This window comes from Hippopotamus amphibius, chromosome 8 (assembly GCF_030028045.1).
Source record: "Hippopotamus amphibius kiboko isolate mHipAmp2 chromosome 8, mHipAmp2.hap2, whole genome shotgun sequence".
Classification (NCBI taxonomy): domain Eukaryota; kingdom Metazoa; phylum Chordata; class Mammalia; order Artiodactyla; family Hippopotamidae; genus Hippopotamus; species Hippopotamus amphibius.
Genome location: NC_080193.1, coordinates 78193227 through 78218315, shown reverse-complemented (window position 1 = coordinate 78218315; position 25089 = coordinate 78193227). Strand labels below are relative to the sequence as shown.

The 25089-nt window shown below is 39.0% G+C and overlaps 1 protein-coding gene across 6 annotated transcripts in view; it reads left to right on the top strand.

The window, feature by feature from the left end:
- LOC130858736 (nuclear body protein SP140-like protein) overlaps nt 1–25089 on the top strand; it is a 68392-nt gene that overhangs the window by 18800 nt on the left and 24503 nt on the right. For 5 of the 6 annotated variants that reach the window (XM_057745682.1, XM_057745678.1, XM_057745681.1 and 2 more), the window contains 10 exons: nt 2993–3076; nt 5639–5713; nt 7229–7300; nt 12286–12369; nt 14337–14417; nt 15533–15616; nt 16020–16100; nt 20263–20349; nt 20567–20683; nt 21494–21547. In XM_057745682.1, the coding sequence (XP_057601665.1) occupies nt 2993–3076; nt 5639–5713; nt 7229–7300; nt 12286–12369; nt 14337–14417; nt 15533–15616; nt 16020–16100; nt 20263–20349; nt 20567–20683; nt 21494–21547 (819 nt within the window). The remainder of the gene's footprint in view (nt 1–2992; nt 3077–5638; nt 5714–7228; nt 7301–12285; nt 12370–14336; nt 14418–15532; nt 15617–16019; nt 16101–20262; nt 20350–20566; nt 20684–21493; nt 21548–25089) is intronic. The other variant, XM_057745683.1, reaches the window with a different exon arrangement.

Genomic DNA, 25089 nt, shown 5'->3' with positions numbered 1-25089 from the left:
CATTCATATTATTACTAATAATTAATCACCAATTCTAACACACTAAACATTAACTGAAAATTATGATTTCTTGCTGAGTTACTATAACCCAGATATCCCTCTAGCGGTAGCCTCTCACAATTCTCATAACAATCCTGTTGTAAGGGTTTTGTTATTCCCATTTTTCAGGAGAAGAAACTGAGGTGTGAAGACAGTTAGAGATTCAGTGAGTAAAACAGCCTTAAGCCAAATGGTCTACAATAAATTTAGTTATTTGTTAAATGTTGATTTTTTTTTTCCTTGAAAATGACCAATGTGAGGAAAAGCCATAAGAATGGCCTTGCACAGTGCCATTAATATGTATCCTAAATTTGGATTTATACCTTAGATATTTTATATTTTAGAGACGTGCTAATACATTTATGTAACATTTGGACATATTTTAATAATAATAGTTATTCTTTTAAATAAAGACAAATAGCTAAAAGTACAAAATGTACGTTAAAAATACAAAGGCTATTAAAAATACATGTAGAGATTCATCTACTATTGAGAATAGTGGGAATGAGGATGGGGTGTGGAAGGATTCGTAATAGTTATTGGTAAAGAGTAGAGGTTCATTATGAAAGAAGGGGAAACAAAGCCCTCAACGTTCCTAATGGGATCTAGATGACACCTTACCGAGAGCTGGAATCCCAGAGCATCTCAGTGATGGATGCACATGAGTATAAGGAAAGATTTATCTCGTGACCCCCTAGGAAATGACAAATGAATGTGGCCAAGAATCTGAACAAGCAGGAAGGTTGACGGACAGTCCAGCGTTTGCTTGGATGACTGACTCTGAGTAATGATAGCATATACAGGGAGGGAGGAAGGGGGAGTGGAAGGGGGGGTTGTCACGTGTCATAATTCAGAAGGGAGGTCCCAAGGGGCCCTGGATGGGGGCAGAGAAGTAGATCAGAGTCTGGGGTGAGGAGACATTTATTTACCAAGAAAGTGTGTCTGGTTTTTGTGGTAAAGGGGAGAGGTAAAAACAAAAACAAAAACAAAAACAAAAACCACAAAGAGACAGAGAGGGTAGGACACTGGAATAGCACAGGTATAAAGGGTATAAAGAGTTGGAAGGGAAAAACTAGAGAGACAAAGAGGGAAGAGCCAGAGGCCTCACTGGGGAAGAGGGAGGCAGAAATACATGGTGACAGGAGTGGCCAAGGAGAGAGACATCCTCAGAAATAGGAATGCACAATCCTACGCAGCGATGGGAACAGGACTGTAAGTAGAAGTGTGAAAAATGGAGAGACGTGAAATGAATTGTGAAAAGATGGAAAATGAGGAAGAGCAAACTTGGAAAAAATTAACCTCCCCTCCTACTTCACACTGTCTGCAAAATAGAATTCAAGTTGGATCACAAATCTAAAAGTTAAGGATAAAATGATAAAACTTCTAAAAGAAAATACAGGAGAGTATCCTTGCAAATTTAGGGTCGGCAAAAATTTGTTACAAAGGACAGAGAGAGCATGGACTATAAAAGAAAAACTTGGTAAATAGCACTTCATCAAAATTAAAAGCTACTAATCCAAAGACACTATTAAGAAAAGGAAAAGGCAAGTCATAGACTGGGAGAAAATATTTGCAACGTATATATCTGACAAAGGAGCGTACCTAGAATGTATAAAGAACTCCTATAAACAAATAATAAAAAGACACACCACCAATTTAAAAAATGGACAGAAGGCTTGAACAGACACTTCACTCAGAAAATATAAAATGACCTATAAGAACATAAACAAAGTATACAACATCATTAGTCATTGGGGGAAAATGACACAGCGAGCTACCATTCAATTACTAGCATTGCTAAAATTAAAAATACTGACAACACCAAATGCTGGTGGGACTGTGGAACAATTAGAACTCCTTTATGTATGTTGCTGATTGGAATATGAAGTGATATAACCTCTTTGGAAAACTGTCCGGCAGTTTCCTGTAAAGTTAAATATAACCCATGACCCAGCAGTTCCACTCCTAAGTATATCTTCAGAAGCAATGAAAATACATATTCACACAAAAATTTGCACAACAATGTTTATAGCAGCTCTATTCCTGATAGCTAAAATCTGGAACCAATTCAAATTCTCATCATTAAGAGAGAAAATAAACTGTGATATATTTATAGAATGGAATACTATTCAGCAATATAATGAATGAACTACTGGTATATGTAACCACAAGGATGAATCTCAGAAACATTATGTTGAGAAAAAGAAGCCAGTCACAGGAGTGTGTGCTCTTATTGATACCAGCATCAGTACAGTACAGTACCGGAAAGGAAGGGCTTGTTAATGGTGCTAGAAATCAAAACAGTGGTTGCTTATAGTGGGTGGAAACTGACTGGCATGGAAACTGACTGGGTGGAAGTGTTACAAATCTTTTTTTTTTTTTTTTTTTGGCTGCATTAGATCTTCATTGCTGTGAGCGGGCTTTCTTTAGTTGTGGCGAGCAGGGGCTACTCTTCATCGCAGTGCGTGGGCTTCTCATTGCAGTGGCTTCTCTTGTTGCGGAGCATGGGCTGTAGGTGCATGGGCTTCAATATTGCAGTACACGGGCTCAGTAGCTACGGCACTCGAGTCCTAGAAGTTGTGGCACGTGGCTCAGTATTTGTGGCTTGCAGGCTCTAGAGCACAGGCTCAGTAGTTGTGGCACATGAGCTGAGTTGCTCCACATTGTGGGATCTTCCCAGACCAGGGATTGAACTCATGTCCCTTTCATTGGCAGGCAGATTCTTAACCACTGCACCACCAGGGAAGTCCAGTGTTCCAAATCTTGACTGTGTTGTTGGTCACAGAGCTGTTTTACACTTAAGATATGCGTGAATGAAAAAGAGGCAAGCAAGGCTCTGTTGGACCTCAGGTGGGGTCTTTGGAGCTTGAACATCAGAGTTCAGCTTGAGCACACAGAGATCTCTTCTTTGGATACTGTCTGAGTTCTGTCTTTTTCTTGTTACTCTCTTTAGCATCCTTGGAACACTCACCTCTCCAAATGTGCAATGTAAGTAGGATAGAAGATATGCCCAGATTACTGCCGTATGACATACAAGGTAACTATCATTTAATTTATCAATTCTATATTAAACCTTTGTTTTCTTGTCTTCATGGAAGCAAAGTCTACCTTCTGTCTCCTATCCTAGGCCTCTGCTAGCCCCCACTACTCCTACCTGCCTTTACCTGCTCACAGATGCAACAGAGACAATGAGAAAAGGAATCCGAGCTCTTGAGTAAATGGAGCGTCCATTGATGGGGAATATAAAAAGAGAAAATGGAAAAAGTAGATAGGGTTTAATATGTGACAAATTACACGAACGGGTCCAGTTTTCCAAAAGGAACTTAAAATCCCACCCTTCCAGGTTGAGATAGGGGATAATTTTCAATTAATTTCACAAAGCAACTAAGAGGAACTTGGAAAAATCATGCCATATCAGGTTCACATGGGAGAACTGGCCAGCTGGAGGTCCCTGGGAATGTAATCAGAGTCCAAGAGGAGAGTTTTGGAGATGATGAAAGGGGGGAACCTGGAGGATGAAATCACAGAGAGACAAAAGTTGAATAGTATTGAGAGACAGATGTCAGGGTAAAGTGGGAGAAACAGAGATGGAAGGGGAGCAATGTAAGACACAACAGGGAAGAGATAAACTGAAAAATCTTCTAAGAAGCAGAGATAAAAGTTGAGAGCGAAAAATATGGAAAGAGAAAGTGCAAGAGGAGAATAAATACTAAGAACTGGGAAAAGTCAGGGAGAAGTACAAAGGCAACTATGTAGAGAAAGAGTTGAAGGAGAATGAATGGAAAACAGGTTGAGAGTGAAAAGAGGATGAAAGAGAGAGGGGAGCAGGTTGGGACATTGTGGGCTTGAGGTAAGAGCACTGGATATAAGCAACTTTGGGCACAAGTGTTGGCAATGTTAGCTGTGAGTTTTCGGATTAAACTGTCCTTAACCATCAAAGTGGCGCTTGTAAAATACTCAGATTACAATAGTCCTCTCCCTGAATATTCCAGTGCTTCCTATGACCAAATCACCACCATAGATTGTCTTCAGGGTACATTTATCTGCGGACTCGAAGACCATGGTCTGCTAGATATCGACACTTGAATTCTTTCAGGAACCTTAAACTTGGCACTTCAGAACTGAAAGTGGCGTCTTCATTACTCAAGCTAGATCTAACTCTTCTTCAGGGTTCATGTCTCAGTGAGGGATCACTTGTCTCATGGGTTTTCAAATTGGAAGCCTAGGCATCGCTGTGTCTCCTCTTGCCCTCAAATACATGCCCATTACTCATCCAGCATAGTCATTTCTCTTTCAGAATAGCTCCGACCTGTCCATCTGCCACATCCCCAGGTCTTCAATCCAGATCTCCATCATGGTTGTCAAAGCAACTGCCTTCTGTTCATAACCTTCCCCTAATCTTGCTTCCAACAAATGTGTTATTTGCACTTCAACTACCTGAGACATTTGAAAATGAAAATTAGATTGTGTTATGTTTGTACATTCTTTCTTAATACACTAAGGATTAAATAAATGTTTCTCTGAGTGGCATCCAAGATCACCTATGATGAGCCTCGTGTCTATTTTCCCAGCCTCATCACCTGCCTTGTACACTGTTAATTCAATATAGGATAATTTTTTCCCCCAATAATTTTATTTTTTTAATTTGTATTTTATTTTTTAAATGTTTAATGAAAGTTGATTTATAACATTGTGTAAGTTTCAGGTGTACAGCAAAGTGATTCAGGTATACATATGTATATATGTATATTGTTTTTTTACATTCTCTTCCATTACACGTTATTACAAGATATTGAGTATAGTTTCCTGTGCTATGCAGTAGGTCCTTGTTGGTTTTCTTTTTTATATACAGTAGTGTGTATATGTTAATCCCAAACTCCTAATTTATCCCTCCCCATCCCCACTTTGGTAACCATATGTTTATATTCTATGTCTGTGCGTCTGTTTCTGTTTTGTAAGTAAGTTTATTTGTATCATTTTTTAGATTCCACATACATATAAGCAATATATGATATTTGTTTTTCTCTGTCTGGCTTTCTCCCCCAATAATTTTAATTATTAAATCTTTCATATCTGAGCCTTTTCATACATTTTCTGCCTTATTCAGAATTGTTTTCACATTCCACTACCCTCCACTTAACCTCCTCACTCTGGTAAAATCCTTTTTAAAACATATTATCGCAGGGAGACCTTTCTTTGGGGAAAGCTAGAAAGAAACAATTGAGAGACAAAGGAGAGGAGAGAAGGAGCAGCATCAGAGAAACAAAAGAAAACGTTTCAGGAGCAGAGGAAGAGACAGTCCAAGAGACACCAGCAGAAAGAAACAGAGGCAGAGATGGATAAAACGTACAGAATCACATGGAAAGGGAAGAAGTAGAAAGAGAATGCAGTATAAGAAAAGAAAGATTTTCCCACAATGGTTGAATTCCTCAGCCCCTAGTGAAAGCTGCTGAAGCAAAGTTAACCTTCAGGTCAAGTTATGTTGGGGAGTGGGGCATTCCAGTTTCTCAGGCTTTCTTGGTTTTCTAGTTATTTTCTTGCTGTGATTCCTCCTTGGTCATAAGTTGAGATGTCTGTGGGGTTTCATTCTTTTTTGCAGGGAACAGTAATGCCTGTTCAGAGACCTGTGACGGAGAAGAGCCCCAGGGAGCCTTGACCTTCCCATCAAGATGTGGTAAGGATGGGGAGGGATGGCCAGCCGAGGGTGTCAGGTGGCTGAATTCAGAGCTGGTGTTTATTGATGCTTTTTACTCTGAGCACACTCTACAGTCAAAAGATCTAGTGTGTTCTGGAATCCCATGAGTCCATAATAACATAAGTAACATAAAAAATAACAGAAATGTTCCTAAGTGCATTCCAGTAGCACTCTAGTATGCTGGAGAAATGTGATGTTTCTCATAGCTATTCACAGTAAAGACTTGAGTTTATACCTACCCACCCTTTATCTTCTCCAGAGAATAAATACTAAGTATGATTCTGTTTGCTTATAATGCTATTATTTTGTGCCTAACTTTGGAAAACCCCCAAAAGAAACATGGTCCTTCAGATTAATTGCTCCCAAATCTAAAGTACAATTTTTGTCAACTATTATTTATTATGTGACTATAATTTTTTAAAGAATTTTGGCAAACACGATGTGATTCTTCTCTCCACAAAGTTATGGATGTAAACAGGCAAACTGTTACTTATTCCTATTTTATAGGTAAAGAAATAGAAGCACTGCAGGGTGTAAAGATCTTTTAGCAGGTCAAAGCAGGCAAACAAGTGAGGGGATCAGCACCCTCCATGATTTACTATGGTGACTGTCTTGTGGGGCTGGAAGAGGGTGAGAGCAGCCAGGACTTAGGTACATATGTATGATGGAATGTAACTCAGCCATAAAAAGCAATGAAATTGGGTCATTTGTAGAGATGTGGATGGACCTAGAGTCTGTCATACAGAGTGAAGTAAGTCAGAAAGAAAAACAAATATTGCATGTTAATGTATACATGAGGAATCTAGAAAAATGGTACAGATGAACCTATTTGTAAGGCAGGAATAGAGACGCAGACATAGTGAATGGACATGTGGACACAGTGGGGAGGGGAGTGGGATAAATTGCAAGATTAGGATTGACATATATACACTACCATGCATACCATAGATAGCTAGTGGGAACCTGCTGTATAGCACAGGGAGTACAGCTCGGTGCTTTGTGAGGACTTAGATGGGTGGGATGGAGGGTGGTGGGAGGGAGGTCCAAGAGGGAGGAGATATATGTACACATATAGCAGATTCACTTTGTTGTACAGCAGAAACTAACAAAACATTGTAAAGCAACTATATCCCAATTAAGAAAAAACAAAAGAAAACCAGGTCATGAGTAAGAAACCTGATAAAGACCACTGAAGAGCAAAGACGAAGACTGGGAGGGAAGCCCAGAGTGTAAAGGAGGTGCGGGATCCTTCATGGCACAGAAACAACCGTGTGTGGGGACATAACAAGGAGGAGAAAGGTGACTGAGGGATAACGAGAAGGACAAAAGGCAGAGCAAGGCTCTAGTGAGTCTTAAGTGAGGTCCGTGGAGCAACGGTATCTTTTTCTCAAGAAGAAGCTCACCTGAGCATTGAACACCAGAATTCAGCATGAGTACCCTGAGGTCTGTACCCTCATCACCATGTCTAGTTCATCTTTTCTGTTTTTTCTTCAGTTACCTATGAGCACAAAGCTCTCCAATGGACCAATGAAGGCAACTCTGAAGAGATTCCCAAACTGCCAGAAGGTAATGGGAGAGCAAACTAGGATTTAAGTGATCAATTATCTCATTAATTTGTTTGCATGTCTGTATGCAAGGAACACTTCCCTTCCTTCCCCCAAACACAAACACACACTTTTACTTAGCCTCTGGTTTCTTTCTCCAGGTGTATGGGAGACAAGGGGGAAAGAGGGGCTAAGAGCCTTAGTGGAGGGGCTTCTGGGTAGAGAATTGAAGGGCGCAAAATAATAAAAATGTAGATTGTGGGCTCCACATGGAGTTGCCTAAGTAGGTCCAATTTTATTTAAAAGTATATGGAATCTAAATACTACCAGCTTGGGATTTGGCAGAGAGAGGTCATTTTAAACTTACTTCCCAGGATTGCATAGGATTAATGAAATACTAGATACAGGAGAAACAAAGAGGAAGTGAGTTAAAAGAAAAAATAGGGGTGGATTAAAGACCTAAATGTAAGGCCAGATACTATAAAACTCTTAGAGGAAAACATAGGCAGAACACTCTTTGACATAAATCACATCAAGATCTTTTTTGATCCACCTCCTAGAGTAATGAGAATAAAAACGAAAATAAACAAATGGGACTTAATTAAACTTAAAAGATTTTGCACAGGAAAGGAAACCATCAACAAAACAAAAAAACAACCCTCAGAATGGGAGAAAATATTTACAAATGAAGCAACTTACAAGGGATTAATCTCTAAAATATACAAAGAGCTCATGCAACTCAATATAAAAAGCACAAGCAACCCAATCAAAAAATGGGCCACATCTACAGGTGAATGCATAAAGAAGATGTGGCACACATATACAATGGAATATTACTCAGCCATAAAAAGGAATGAAATTGAGTTATTTGTAATGAGGTGGCTAGAACTAGAGTCGGTCATACAGAGCGAAGTAAGCCAGAAAGAGAAAAACAAATACCAGATGATAACTCATATATATGGAATCTAAAAAAAAAATTTATTTATAAATGATACTGATGAACCCAGTGACAGGGCAAGAATAAAGATGCAGATGTAGAGAATGGACTTAAGGACACAGAGGGGTTGGGCAAAGGGGAAGCTGGGCCGAAGTGAGAGAGTAGAATTGACATATATACACCACCAAATGTAAAATAGATAGCTGGTGGGAAGTTCCTGCATAACATAAGGAGATAAACTCGATGATGGGTGATGACTTAGAGGGCCAGGACAGGAGGGGTGGGAGGGAGTCGGGGGAGAGTGGGGACGTGTATAAATACAGCTGGTTCATTTTGGTGTACCTCAAAAATTGGCACAGCAGTGTAAAGCAATTATATTCCAATAAAGAGCTTTAAAAAAAGAATATTAAACCATCAAAAAAAATGGGCAGAAGATCTAAGTAGACATTTCTCTGAAGAAGACATACAGATAGCCAATAGGCGCGTGAAAAGATGCTCAACATCACTAATTATTAGAGAAATGCAAATCAAAACTACAATGAGGTATCACCTCACACCAGTCAGAATGGCCATCATCAACTACAAGCAATAAATGCTGGAGAGAGTGTGGAAAAAAGGGAACCCTCCTACACTGTTGGTGGAAATGTAAATTGATACAGCCACTATGGAGAACAGTATGGGGGTTCCTTAAAAAACTAAAAATAGACCTACCATATGATCTAGTGATCCCACTTTTGGGCATATATCCAGAGAAAACTATAATTCAAAAAGATACATGCACCCCAGTGTTCATTGCAGCACTGTTTACAATAGCCAGGACATGGAAACAACCTAAATGACCATTGATAGATGAATGGAGAAAGAAGATGTGGTTCATTTATACAATGGACTATTACTCAGCCGTAAAAAGAATGAAATAATGCCATTTGCAGCAACATGGATGGACCTAGAGATTGTCATACTGAGTGAAGTAAGTCAGACAAAGACAAATATCATATGATATCACTTATATATGGAATCTAAACAATGGTACAAATGAACTTTTTTACAAAACAGAAATAGGGTCAGAGATGTAGAAAACAAATTTATGGTTACCAAGGGGGAAGGGAGGGAGTGAGAAATTGGGAGATTGGGATTGACATATCCTCACTACTACTGTATATAAAATAGACAACTAAAAAGAACCTGCTGTGTAGCACAAGGAACTCTACTCAATACTCTGTAATGACCTATATGGGAAAAGAATCTAAAAAAGAGTGGATATAGGTATAACTGATTCACTTTGCTGTACAGCAGAAACTAATATGACATTGTAAATCAACTATACTCCAATAAAAATTAAAAAAAAATAGACATGGAATCTAAATAGAACCAGGTTGGGATGTGCTATCAGGGAGGGGAGATAATTTCCAGCCTCCTTCCCCCTAGGTTGTACCAGGAACAGGGGCGTAGTGAGTACAGTCGCAATGTAGAAAACTCATGTGAAAGACATTTGAAATGAGCCTGCCAAGGGGAAGCAAGGATCCCTGCTCATTTGTCAGTGGCAAAAGATGAGAACTTTGATGATCTGGATAAGGAATAGGTCAGATGAACAAAATATACAGAAAGGCTGAAATTTTAGTTTTTAGATTTAAATTTGAGGTTGAAACATTACAAACAGGAAGTTAAGAAGTAGAGAGAACAGATAGAAGCAGGGAAATGAGCACTGTAGAAGAAAGGAGATACATTCAATAATCAAACAATGTACAGAGTTTAAAAGGTAGAGGATGTGACATAAAGAGAAAGACCCAGAAAGGGAAAGTGCTAAGAAATAGAAAGAGTGGAGGAAAGTATAACAGGTATACATAGGGCGAAAGATAAAGGAGAAGAGTGAAAAGTTTGTAGAGAGGGAACACCATGTGCAAGGGATGGAGAAGATGGTTTGGGACATAGTAGGAACTGAAAGAAGAGTTGCTGTATGGAAGCAGTTTCTAACACTAGGAGCTGAAAATGTTAGCAATGAGTTTGCAGATTATGGTGGCTCCAGTTATCAAAATGGAACATGTAATACACTCAGAGGCAGTGGGCCTCCCCTCAGCCATCCTTGTCTACTTCCACCTATAACTTAATGACCCCAAATTCCTGTCTCTAGCCCAGACTTGCCTTTTAAGCTCATTCATCTAAGTGCCTGAATATATTTGTACAGGGATCTGAAAGACATCTCCATCCGGATGGTTTTTGGGAACATCAATACAAGACACTTCCATAGTCACATGTACCATCTTTATTGATGCCAGATCTGCCTCCTTTCTTAGTTCCCTATCTCAGTACAGAACTCTATTGTCCCAATCTTTAGGCAGACACCTAGGGGTCATCAATTAGTCTTTCCCCTCCCTCAACTCACAGACCCCATCAATCATCCAGTTTAGTCAACTGTACCTTTAACATGTCTCCTACTCGTCCATTCCTCACCACACCTGACACAAAAGCCCTCGTCAGATCTCTCTTCTCTCTGGAACTAGAACCAGAGCAACAGCCTCTATCTAGCCTCATAACCTTCTCCCAATCATCTTCTCACCACATCCATTCTCCAACTCAATTTTATGACCCTTTGAAAATGCAAGTTGGCTTAGCTCACTTGCCTACCTTAAATCAATAACTTCTTGTTGTCATAAGGATTAAATCCTTCCCTTATTGTCCTTCCCATGGCTCCAGCCTCATGTGTGCCTCTCCTGTGATGACTTCTAAAGTTTGTATAAAAGTTTTCAGTAATTTTAATTTTGATTACTTTTTCTCATCTGAGACTTTGCATGCACTTAGTCCTGTGCTTGGAACAGTTTTCTTGGTCCACTCCGCTCTCCATTCTGCTCACTCATCTGGCGAAATCACACGAAAGTTATAGACCAGGGGCTTCCTAGGTGGCGCAGTGGTTGGGAATCCGCCTGCCAATGCAGAGGACATGAGTTCAATCCCTGCTACAGGAAGATCCCACATGCCGCGGAGCAACTAAGCCCGTGTGCCAAAAAAATAAAAAAATAAAAAAAATAAAAGAACTGTTTAAAAAAAAAAAAAAAAGAAAAAAAGAAAGTTATAGACCATCTCAGAGATACCTTTTCTGATTCCTAGTCCCAGAAAAAAATAGCATGAGAGGCAAGTTGAGGACATAAAGCTCAGCATCAGGGAAGGAAGAGAGGTAGGCGGGTGGGAACAGACATCAGGAAAAAGCACATCGGGACAAAAAGAAGTACCAAGAGATTCCAATAGCAAGATACTGAGGTAGAAATAGAAGAAGCAGAGACTCGAGGAAAGGGTGAGAATGAAAAAGAGAACAATGTTGGGAGACAAAGTGTGCAAGGCTCCTTACAGTCTCCATCAGATTATTGGATTGTGCAAGCCCTCCTCTTATCTTCACGAAACCGTAAGACACAGGCATGCAAACTGTTGTAACCTCTATTTTATGGTTGGGGAAACAAAACACAGAAAGGCAGGGAGGTTATTTTTGCAAGGGCAAGGTAGAAAAGGAAGAGTGGGCACCAGCATCCTGGGTGTGTCACTGAGGGTGACAGTTGTGCGAAGCCAGCATGGCAGGGTGGGGCCATGTGGTCAAAAAAGGAAGAGGAAGCCCAAGGAGTTCTGCAGCTTCTTAAAGGAGTGAACCAGGGTCCAAGAGAAGACTTTAGTTAAGGAAAAATTATTGTTGGTGGGGAGGGAAAGGAAACCACTGTGCTTGAAAAGATCTAGAATAAGAAAACTAGAAAGGATAACAGGGGAAAAGATACACTATTACTGAAAAACAAACAAACAAAAACGCCTCAAGACCTGAAAACAAGAGATGAGGAGAGAAGCCCAGACAATCAAATAGAGGCACAGGTCGGAAACAGAGCTGTGTAGAGGCAGAACTGTGGGTAGGACACTGAGAAGGAGAGAGAAGACGTTCAGTTAGACGGCAAACAAGCACACGGAGATGGTGTGGCTCTTAGGAGCAGTGCTTGGAGCAGACATAACAGCTTTCCCGTCATGTCTGGCGCGAGCGTGCAGAGGTCTGTTTCTGATCGCCCTCTGTGGTCCATCATGTCCTTGTTTCTCTGCAGTGACCTGTGATCCCAAAGCTCCCCAAATGACTCAGAAAGCAGAACCCAAGGAGGTGCTCAGCCTAATATCACTGGAGGAAGAAGGTAATTATGATTGAAATTCCTCAATAAATGGGAAAAAAATCCACCCCCCTTTCCCTCATCTTGCCACTTTTGTCTTCATATTCATATATGTACGCACGGAATTGCGTCAATTTTCTGTTTTGTTTTTTTTTTCAAAACTGTGAGATAGACTAAGGGTAAAGGTGAGCTGAGCTGAGTGGGGAGAGCACCCCTGAGTGGAGAACGTAGAGAGACAGGATGCGCCAAAGCTAGGCTGGGGTCCCAAAGCAGAAGTGCCTGGGTGACTTTACTAAATGCACATAAAATCCAGATGTCAGCAGGTTATGGCAATTGAGACAAGGAGATCATTTTCGGTTAACTTCTGAAAGTACTAGGAACATGGGAGTAAGTTTTGTGAATGACCGATAGGCTTGCAATTTAGAAAGGTCATGTGGGAGACTTAGAATAGAGCTGTTAAGGGAAGCCTCTCTGGCACTGTGGTCCATGTGCCAGAGAGCCTTCCCTGTGAGAATGAGGAAAATACATAAAGTAATGGAAATTTTACAGGCATCTAGAAGGAGAAGACCCAGAGAAAAAGAGAAAAGGAGAAAATGGAAGACAAGGTAGAAAGGAAATTGCCTCAGTAAGAAATGAGATACAAAGAAACAAACTAGAGAAACTATAGAGAGAGACAGATAAATACCAAAAAAATGTGGAAGGAAGTACAAAGAAACTATGTCGAGAAAGACTTATATCAAAATAATTAAAAAATCAGTAAAGAGTGAAACCTGTTGTATAGGGAAGAAAGAAGAGAAGTTGGGATCCCGGGACACTGAAGTGTGTGCATCAGATAGGAGCATCTTCCATCCCAGTAGTGAGTTTCCAAGTTAGGTTTGCCCCATGTAGAGAGTGGTGCCCATAATATACTCAGAGTAATAATTCTCTCCCTGGCAGCCTCAGCTACTCTCAGGTAACAGAATGCGTCTCAAGCACATGCCTGCTAGGCAGACCCATCTTCTTCTAAGGTCATCCATCTATGTATGTACCTGAAGACATTTATCCCAGGACCTTCTCCATTTGGATGTCTTTCGGGAACTGACACATCCAAAATTGAAACTAACATCTTCCATGAAACCGGAAACTCCTTCTATGGGTTTGCTCTCTCAGTAAAGGGAACTTGAATGTCCCATCTTCTCTTGCTCCCATCCTACCTGTTTTCTCCACTTTAGCATGATTTTTACTTGCAAGATGGAAACCCAATTGTATTACTTTCTTGCTTAAATCTGGTGACCTTTGTTGTCCAAGGATTAAATCAGTTATCCTTCCTGTCTTTCTGTGCCTTCCATTCATCATGCAACCCCCGCAGATTTCTTCTTCCTCATCTCTAATGATAGTATAAATATTTTCAGTGATTGTAATGTTTTGATCTTTCTTTCATATGATGGATTTGAAACAATTTTCCCCTGTGTTTGGTGGTGTAGCCTTGGCCTGCTCTGTTTCTTATCCCATTCCCTGATCAGGTTATATTACACTATTTTAGGGATGCCTCTCCTGACACTGAGCATGAGAAAGGGAGCAAGAGGGAAAAATGGGATGGGGAAAGGCGATAAAGAGCAGTATCAAGGCTGCAAGAGAAAAAGAGATAGGAACAGAAGAGACAGAAACACACCAAAGCAGAGAGAAGCATCTAGAAACACTGGCAGAAGAAAACAAGGGGAGAGACCGAAAAATATGCAGAGGCAGTGGGGAAGAGAAAGAAGCAGAAAGAGGATGAGGTGTACAGGGAGTGTGGAAGACCGTGGAAGCTTCTCAGCTGCTGGTGGTAGAGATGGGAGGCAGTTAACCTGCAGGCCAGGGGAACCCCAAGGGCAGCCCAAGGTGGTCTGGGACAGGGACAGTCCCACCTAGGAGATAACTGAGCTTCCCATGTCTTTACTATGAGTTTTCTTGCCATGATTTCCCGCTGGTTGTGTACTGAGACCTCTGAGGAATTTCATTCCTTTTTGCAGAGGACAACAATGCCTCTTGGCAAACCTGTGATGAAGAAGAGCTGCAGGAAGTCCTGAGCTCCCCATCAAGATGCGAGCCAGGTAAGGAAGTGGGCATTGCCAGCCCTGGGCTTCAGGTTGTCAAATGTCTGAATTCAGAGCTGAACAGCATGACCCTTATTAGAATAGATGTGTTCCCTCTTCCTGTTTTAGTAAGTCAATACTAAAGTCTTTTTTCCTCTGCAGTCTTTATGCTTATTTACACTAAAGACTCAATATTGTGATTTTAGCTCCTGACCACCCTTATTTTATATAAAGAATAAAAGATAGGTATTTGTCTAGTGTTTAATAATAATAATAATATATTGTCATACCTTGGATAGGTTTCCAAAGAAACATAGTCTTTGAGATCTACTTATCAGAAAGACCAATGACTGTAAAGCCCAAATGACAGTTTTTGCTGTGTATTCTTCATCAGGTTATTGGAGAATATAGCACTTTATTCTTTTCAAAGTACTTTGGCAAGTGAGATGTCCTCACAAAACTTTAAGACTTAGCCAGGGAAACAGTTATTATCGCTCCTTGGAGATAAGAATATGGAAGCACAGAAAAAGGACACTTGTTTTTCCCTGAGATCAAAGTAGAATGAAGGGCAGAGATACGCATGTCCTGAGTATCTCATTGTAGGTGGTGGCTGTGTGAGGCTCGTAGGGGGTCAATGTAATCACACAGTGGGAGTCCAGAGGGAAATAGAACAGAGCCTGAACCTGAGAGCCTTCCACTTCTCAAATAAAGATTATCAGTAGGGAGGGGAAGAGATGAAGAGAGACAGTGAGGGCAGGAATGGGTCCTGCTATAAGGATTAGAGAGACCTAGAAGAACAGAGCTGGAGAGAATAAGCAGAAAAGGAAAGATCAAGATCATCACTGAGGGAAAAAAGTAAAAATAGGAGACATCAGGGGGAACAGAGCCCACAAAATTAAAAGTGCACAATTATTCTCCTACTGCAGAAGCAAAAATGTTTAGAGGCAGATCTACAGATAGAAAACTGAGAAGCAGAGGGCAGGAGAATGAAGTGAATGAGGTGGAAACAGAGGCAGAACAGGGCTTAGCTGGATCTCAGGTGTGCTACTTGGAGCAGATGTCCCTTTTCCCAAAGGGCAGCTCACCTGTGCCTTGAGCATCCTGGCTCAGCTCATTTTCTTGGTTCTCTTCAGTGTCCTGTGATCCTGAAGCTCCCCAAATGACCAATAAAGAAATACCAGAGGAGCTGCCCAGTCAACCACTATGTGATGGGAAAGGTAATTGTGATTTCAACTCCCAAATCAAATCTTTGCTTTTCTGTCTGCAGGGAGGAAAATCTCCCTCTCGCTTCTCCCTTCCTACCCTGCTTCCCTTCACACACCCATGCAGAAGAAATATGTAGAGCCAACTGGAAAGGAGCAAAAAGACAGAGAAAATTAGGTGTATAAGGAGGGAGTGAGATGGGTGGACTGTTTTCAGCCTCTGATGATAGTAACAGGAGCCATGTTAACCTCTGGGTCAGGTGAGCTCAAAGGCAAGAGGGTCTAAGGGCAGGGACTTTCCTATCTTGGAGATACTTCAGCTGCCTTGGCCTTCCTGGTTGTCTCTGGGAGGGTTTTCCTACTGCGGTTTCCATTGGTCGTATACTGGGTTTCTAAGAGATTTCATTCTCTTTATCAGAAGACAGCAGTACCTGTTTAGAAATGTGTGATGAAGAAGAGCTACAGGAATCCCTAAGCTCACTACGGAAAAGTGGACCAGGTGAGAGAGATAAGGACTGTCTGGGCTGCAGGGTGTCAGGAGGCTGGTGTTTCCTGATGGATTTTACTCTGGGAATACTCAATGATGAAAGTTCCAGTTAATTCTCAAGTGCCATTCTTCACATTTACCTTGGCTCTTTGGGAAAATGCAAAGGACAAGAAACCTTGAGCAATCCCATGATTAGGAGGTCATGTTGTTCGATAGTAGGTATCCATATATTCAGTTGTAGTGGGTAGAATCCCACATAGGAGAAAGAACACAGAAGCTGCACAAAAATTTGATTAACTTAGGTGGAACTGTTAGTATGTTATCTCTAGCTATTTTTGATCTCCCAAGAATATTTATATTCACCTCTTCTAGCACAGGAACATAATCTTTCCTTTATGTATAGTCTACAGAGAGTTAATTTATTGCTTAAGTTGGTGTAACATACTTTATATCATCATCAACTGTTTCTTTGCCTAAATGTTAGAACTGTTGATCTTTTTATAGGAATAACTCATGACTTCAAATGTTTGAGGTTCTTCAGAGGTTTTAGCTGTTTCCTACTCCATGGATAACTCTCAAGGAATGAAGGACGACTGGGTTTAAGCTGATTCTGATGCTTAGGTTGAGTCATGGTCTTTATATAAATAGTGTGTAGCATCCTTGCCCTGAATGCCCATCAATAGCTACCAGACTGATATTTCTTGAGGCTATTTATCCTCAATTAAAATTTACTTTAGAAGCATAATTGTGAGTAAAGCCATTATTTTTTTCCAGGAGTTTGCTTGGGATGGTGACATATTCAAAAATTCTTCAAGATGGCTCTACTAGAAATATTTCAGAAGAACTGAATTATAAAGTTAGGGTGGTGATCATTCTAAGTGAAGTCAGTCTTGGAATGTTATTATTAGTAGTAAAGATAACCACTATGGGGAAGTCCGAGTCATCAAACTTTAAACCAGTAAATAGAAAAGCTAAAGGTGGAAGGATAAAGGATAAAAATATGAAGGGGAATGTGACAATCAGTGTGACCATCTAGGCATCCAAGAAAACCTTATTCTGATGATCTTGAGTGGAAGCAGTTCTATTTCATGGAATTGTCTGTGTGTTCTGGGAATTTTTGTGTAGTAAAAAGACATCAAATAATTCATTTGATATCTGTTTTTATATGGGTAACTGAAGAGATTTAAAATCTGTTTCCATAGCATTCAGAAGTTATGATCTACTCCAAAAGCATAATGGCTTTCACTTTTAGCAATTTGACATGTCCTAGAGAAGGCCCTACATTCAGTTACTTGAGACAATTTTGCTTTCTGTAAAAGAATGAACTCTACAAGGGAGTCTGGAATAGTCATCGCATAACCAGCCTTATTTTTGCATAACAGTCCTTATTTTGCATAACCAGCAAAAAAGCCATACTTTACTTCACTTTCTTTTGTCTCATTTAATTTATTTTTATTTTAGAGATAATACTTATCACCAAACAATATTAAGTCAGGATTTAGTATGGAAGTATCCAAACTCTCTCTTCTGGAAGTGGACATTAGAAACAAAATCCTAGGGCTCCCCTTCATTGAATAAGAGTATTACTCTATAACACACACACACACACACACACACACACACACACACACCATATTTTCTTTTATCTATTCATCTGTTGATAAACACTTAGGCTGTTTCCATGTTTTAGGCTATTGTAAATAGAGCTGCAATGAACATGGGGGTGCAGATTTCTCTCCTAGTGATTTTGTTTCCTTTGGATTATATATCCAGGAGTGGAATTGCTGGATCATATGGTAGTTCTATTTTTAGTTTTTTGAGGAACCCCCATACTGTTTTCCACAGTGGTTGCACCAGTTTACATTCCCACCCACAGTGCTCAAGGTTTCCCTTTTCTTCACATTCTCACCAATATTTGTTATCCCTTGTGTTGGCAATCTCCTTTTCTTAAACATCAACTCTGCCATGTAACATAACTCCAAAATGGAGGTAATATCTTATGATATTCATGGTCCCTGGGGTTTAGGGAAAGAAATCTTGAGGGGTCATTTTAGAATTCTACCTATCAAATGGGGCTTGGTAAATCTCCAGAAAATAACTACCCAGATGAGCCACTGACTTTCCCAAGTAAATAATATAGGCTATCAAACAAACTAAAACATCAAAGAAAGCTGAGCATAAATGTGTTGAAGAATTTAACTTTAGAAGAGATTATAGTAATTGGCTTAGGCACTACAGGGAAGTGAGGTATACCTATTTTGTTTATTTCCTGCAGATCTTGAATATGCATAGTGTGGGGATAATGATATTCAGATCAACTATAAAGTGATCATGTGTAGGAGAATTTTCCGGGAATTCTAAACTTAGCCCTTCTTAGTACACTTAATATGTAGTTTCATTTGTAGAATAGAGCCCTACCTATTAAATTTATAGGAGTTTCTTAGAGAAAAGAAAGGAGTGTTTGTTAGATGACAGTCTGAAAGTAGCCGTTATCGGTTGGCACATGGAACTACTCTTGGTCTTTTTTTCACTCCTCTTAGAGAAATATTATCAAGTAAGTCATTTACTTTTGACATGTCAAAAGTTCCCCAGTGAAACCCAAAGACGTCATTTGTGAAAAATTGCCGTTTATGAAATGCAAGAGTTAGAATCATACTGAGAGAACAGAGAGGAAGTGAAAGTTCTGCCAGTGTCAGACTGTGACTTTGGCAGAGACAAGCCACGACAAACAGAAAGAGGCCACTACATCCAGTCATAAGTATGAATGGTGTCCTGCCCATAAGTGGAGTATTGTGCTCATCAACTAAGCAGAGACTAAAAAGAAGACATGATCAATTACATGATAATAGTTATCTACTAAACAAAATGGTTTTCTTTCCTAAATTGATACAATGTCAAGTATCCTCATGAAAGTTTTGATGAGGGACCCAAGACAGAATTTGACCAAATATATTTGCACAAATTGTCTATTGTCTAATGGACCCCCATTCATTAATTAGTCTTTGGGGCTGGCTTGGATTGGGGATTTATCAAATCTATGCCTCTATCTGTTTGCTTTGGATCACTATCTTCTGATAGTCAGGAAGTACAGGAAAATCAGGAACAGACAAACACACATGAGACAAGACAAAAAAAACAGACAAAAGAAAAGTGAGAGTAAATGAAGTAGTGGAAGAATAAGCACATTAACAGAATATTTGTTAGATGCTGTACCGCCAAACCAAAATGTCTAATTACTTTGTATCTAATTGCATACGCATCTTTAAATAATAAAATAAATTCAGAAATAAAACCTCAGTGAAACAAGTCAGAGCTCAAGTTGTTCTTGAGACAGATTCACATGGCAGTGGATCAGGAAGACAATCTGAGTTGTGCACAAGAAGCTGGGGACTTACACCTGTTGGTCCAAGGGTCCCATAAGACACCCCTAAGCAAGAGTCTTCAAGATGATCTTGGTGGGAACTCCATTTTTGAAGGGAGAGGCCATCATGCAATATCTGAAACTAAAGCTGAATTTATTGCTTGCTAAGCAAGGCACATGGTGAGAGGAGACACTGTACACAGTTTCTTTAAAAAAGGAAACAGCTGATTTTATTTATTTATTAATTTTTATTGGAGTATAGTTGATTTACAGTGTTATGTTTTTATTTACAGTTTGGGGAAGCATGCAGTTCAGGGACTGCAGACTTTCAGAAACAGGAGTGTTTATAAATAGGTTAGCATTTAGCCATACACATAGGCTTTCTGAAGTGTGTCTGTTGCTGATTGGCTGATTTTCCTAATTGTAAGGCTGCCACTGATTAGTTGGCTTTAAATGTGGTTAGTGATGTAAGCAGTCATTGGCCAATTGGGATGAATTTAAAACTGGTTCTGCTAATCACTTTTTGCAAGTTCCAAAGGACAGTTAGTTTTTCCTAGAAGAATAAGATCTTTTTATTTTATCCTTAGGTCTAAAAGTAGAAAAATAAAAGTAGAGAAAGTAGAATGAGATTCAAAAGATGAGAAAAGCATGGCTCTGTTGGATTTCAGGTGTGATTATTGGAGCAGATATACTTTTCCCCAGAAAGCAGTTCATCTTAGCTCAGAATATCAGTGTGCAGCATGAGAGCACGAGGACTCTTCCCTAATCACTGTCGCAGGATCTGTGAACAGTCATTTTCTTGTTTCTCTTTAGGATCTGGCAATCTAGAAGCTCTCCAAATGAATACAGAAGGAGATTCAGAAGAGCTAACTTCTAGCCCACTATCCTGTGATGCACAAAGTAATTATGAATTAAAAAAAAAAAACAACAGCAAAATGCTGGTAAAGAGAAAAAGACAAGAAAGGGAAAAGGGGAGACTTAAAGGAAGAGTCAGGTGTAGGGAAGATCAATGGAAGATTTCAGAGGAAGAAGTATAACAGAGGGGGGTCAACAAGGGTTCAGAAAAGAGGATCACTGGGGAAATGAAAAGTCTTCATAAATCACTATTTTGGCTCAGGAGCAGAGCTACCAACAATTGGAAATAAGAAGTGTTCCTGTGTTATGTGCTTCTCAAAAGATGTGCCAGGAACTCCAGAAGGAAGGACTGAAAATAAGCAAGCTAGTGACATGATGGGTAAGGCTACCTGAGGGTGGTGAGATAGCGGTGGCTCCACTGGTAACACAGACCCAGGTAGGGTGGTGGCAGGTGGTCCAGTCCAGCCCAGTATCCTAATCTCTGCATTTGCCTGACCTGATCCTTTTGGGAATAGCAGAGAAGCAAGAGATCATTATAAAACTGTGTTTATGGGATAGCGCATGTTGATTATATATGGATGATGTAGTAGAAATACACTCTTTAAAATGGCAGAATATTGTTTATTATAATAAAGTATATTGTTTATTAATAAAGACTTGTGATTTACAGTGATTTCTATCCCTGTCACCTGAGAAAGTCAAATGTAAGTCCACTAGTAGATAATAGTGTCATTTTGTCACAAACTTAGAAAGGTCTCAAAAGATAACTAGTCCTGCCACTTAATTATTAGGAGGAAAGACTTCAGATCAACTATTCTTAACCCAGCACATATTTTGATAGATGTTCTCCAGCATGTCACTTGTTTATATAGTGATCCTATTAACTTTTGCACATAAGATCTTATTTAATCCTAACAAAATTCTTGAGAACTAGACAAATATCCCTGAGTAAACTGAAGTAACTAGGTCTTGAAGAATGTTTTTCAAGGTCCCATTAAGAAATAAAGGAAGACCCAGGGCGCATCCTGGACTCCCACTTCTCAATTCAGTAGGTTTAGTTCCTTTAGAAGGAAGAGGTAGACCATAACCCAAATATCTTTATAAATTCAAGCCTTCTGCAGTATGAACCATCCTAAGATTTGTAACTTTTATTTATTCATTTTTGTTTCCTCACCACCTGTTTTTTTAGATACTGTGGATGTTGGAAACAACTCTACTCTGGGAAAACTCAAGAGGAAAAGAAGTAAGTGTGCATACAATTTTACTTGCTGTTAATATTAAAATGAGTTTTTAATGCCAGTTTCATTATTATTATTTATAATAATGCAATCCATTATCTTACATGGCAAAGTGATTTTACTGATATAACTAAGATAAGAACCTTGAAAGGGGAGATTATCCTGGGTTATCTGTGTGCATCCAGTATGATCAAATGGGCCTTAAAAAGTGAGGAACTGTTCCTGGCTGTTAAGAGAGGGAGAGTGATTACAGAAGATAGTCACAGAGAGATGTAATATTGCTGGCTTTGCAGATGGAGGAAAGGAACAAGGAATATGGGTGGCTTCTAGAAGCTGGAAAAGTAAAGGAAATAGAGTTTCCTCCACAGCCTCCAGACAGGAATGAAGGCCTACTGAAACCTTGATTTTAGCCCAGAAAGACCCTTGTCAGTCTTCTAACTGACATAAATGTAAGATAATAAATTGTTTTAAGCCAATAGATTTGTGGTCATTTGTTATGGCAGAATAAAAGAGTAATACAGAATTTTTGTTTATTGGAAGTGGGGTGCAGCCATAACACATTCCTAAAAATGTGGAAGTGGCTTTGGAATTGGGCAATGGGCAGAGGAAAATAGGGTTATAAGAAGAATTTTAAGTAGAATGATAGAAATGTCTAGATTGCCTTGAGCAGTTTGTTAGTAGAAATGTGGTGCTAAAGACTGCTTATGAGGACTTGGAAGTAAAGAACATGGTAGAGAAAACCTATATCATCTTAGAGAATATGTAAATCATCATGAAAAGACTGTTAATAGAAATATGGAGGTTAAAGGTGCCATGAAGGAAATAAAGAACATGTTTTTGGAAATTAGAGGAAAGGGGTTCCTTACAATATAGAGCCAGAAAGCTCAGCAATATTCTGTCCTGCAGTTATGTGGAAAGCAGAATTTTCTGGATATATAGCTAAGGAGATTTCTAAGTACTATGATAAAGGTGCAGCTGGTTTCACGTTGCTGCTTAGAGTAAAATGTAAGAGGAAAGAGATAAGTCAAGGGAAGAACTGCTAAACAAAAGGAATCAGGAGTTGATGATTTGGAAAATTCTTAGCCTATTCAGATTGCAAAAGATGCTCAGATTAGGAGCTTCACTGTCAGGAAAATGTGCTCTGCAGTGACAACCAAGAGTGTGGCTGTGTAATTTTTTGCTAGTGGCCCAGAAGTAGTGAAAAGTCAAGGTATTCAGTCACATAAAAGATTCTTCGAAGAGATTGTTTGTGACCCATAGATACCCTCAGCTATCACAGAAGAAGTGAAAAATAGATATGTGAGTATACAGGAAAGATCTGTAGAGGAGACTGTTGTCTAATGCAAGAGATCCCCATGTCGTACGTGGGAGATCTATAAGATTCTTGAAAAGCTTATACCAACAGAAACAGAGACATCCTCGTTCTAATTCCTGGAACCTGTAATCTGTTATTTTACCTGGCAAAAGAGACTTTGATGGTGTGATTAAGTTAAGGATTTTGAGATGGGAAGATTATTCTAGATTATCGGGGTGGGATCAGTCAAATCACATGGGTCCTTAAAATCAGAAAACATTTCCTGCTATGGAGAGAGGGATATGTGATATAGAATAATGATCAGAGACATACAATGTGGCTGGCTTTGAAGATGAAGGCAGGGAGCAATGAGCCAAGAAATAGGGGCAGCCATCAGAAGCTGGAAAAGGTAAAGAAATGAATTATCCCCTACATAATCCCCTACAGCTTCCAGAAAGGAACAAAGCCCTATGGAAGCCTTGATTTTAGCTCAGTGAGATTTGTGTCAGATTCCTGACCTTCAACACTGTAAGATAACACATTTGTGTTGCTATAAGCCACAAAGTTTATGGTAATTTTAATAGTAATGATAGAGAACTAATACCTTTCATAAGACAACAAACGAACAAACAGAAAACCCTGAGTATTTCACCTTTATATTGTTAGGTTACATCTTTTAAAATAGCAATTTATATTTTTTCAAAAATCTTGTTGTTTTTAAAATTTTTAAGTATGTGCTCTTTGTAAATTTTGATTGATGTAAATTTTCCAGATTTTTCTATGCATGTATTAACACATTTATATCATATACTAATATATTATATCATAAATCTCTTCATTACTGTTATATTTCCCTTACTTTAAATCAGCATATCACTCACAAGACATTATAAACATTTAACATTTTGCCAAATTTAACTGTAAAAAGTTTTATTTCATTCTGCTTTAATTTGCATAGCTCTCATTTTTGTGGCAGTTGAGCATTTTTCATTTCTTATTGGTTATCTGTTTTCCTTCTTCTAAAAATGGCTGGTGTGTATGCCTTGCCAGTATTGCTGTCTTTTTTTTTTTTTTACCATGTTGAACAAACATAGGACTATATATACACACACATATACATACCTATATATATATATACATACATATATATATATATAATTTTGCCTATGTATGTGGTTACTATTTTGTCTCATTTGGTTGTGTTCTCTTAGGTTTGTTTATAGCATATTTCGTCCTAGAGAAATTCAAAAATTTTATGTAGTGAGATCTATCAGGGTTTTCCTTTATGGCTTCTAGGTTTTGTTTACAGTGTACAAAGATATTTTCCAAGTCAAGATTTTGAAAATATTTATATTTGCTTCCAGAATATTTGAGTACTTAATACTTTTAAATGCTTAAGCCAATTATTCACATAGGATTCACCTCTTTGTGCGTGATGTGGGATACTAATTACAAGGATAACACCAACACATTTTTAAAAATTGAAGTATAGTTGATGTACAGTATTATGTAAGTTACAGGTGTACCATAGAGTGATTCACAATTTTTAAAGGTTGTACTCCATTTATAGTTGTTATAAAAGATTTGCTATATTCCCCATGATGTACAATATATTCTTGTAGCTTATTTTATACCTAATAGTTTATACCTCCTAATCCCCTACCCCTATATTGTCCCTCCCCTCTTCCTTCTCCGCACTGGTAACCACTAGTTTGTTCTCTAGATCTGTGAGTCTTCTTCTGTTTTGTTCTATTCACTAGTTTGTTGTATTCTTTAGATTCCAAATATGTTATATCATACAGTATTTGCCTTTCTCTGTCTAACTTATTTCACTTAACATAATTCCCTCTGAATCCATCCATGTTGCTGCAAATGGCAAAATTTCATTCTTTTTTATGGCTGAGTAGTATTCCATAGTACACATATATACACTTCTTTTTCCATTCACCTGTTGATGGACACTTAGATTGCTTCCATATCTTGGCATCTGTAAATAATGCTGCTATGAATGTTGGGGTACATGTATCTTTTTGAATTAATGTTTTTTTGTTGTTTGGCTATATGCCCAAGAGTGGGATTGCTGGGTTATATGATAATTCTGCTTTTAGTTTTTTGAGAAACCGCATACTGTTTTCCACAGTGGCTGCACCAACTTACATTCCCACCAACAGCACTGAGGATTCTTTTCTCTACACTCTTGCCAACACTGCTATTTGTATTTTTTTTTTTTTTTTGGTGATAGTCATTTTGTGA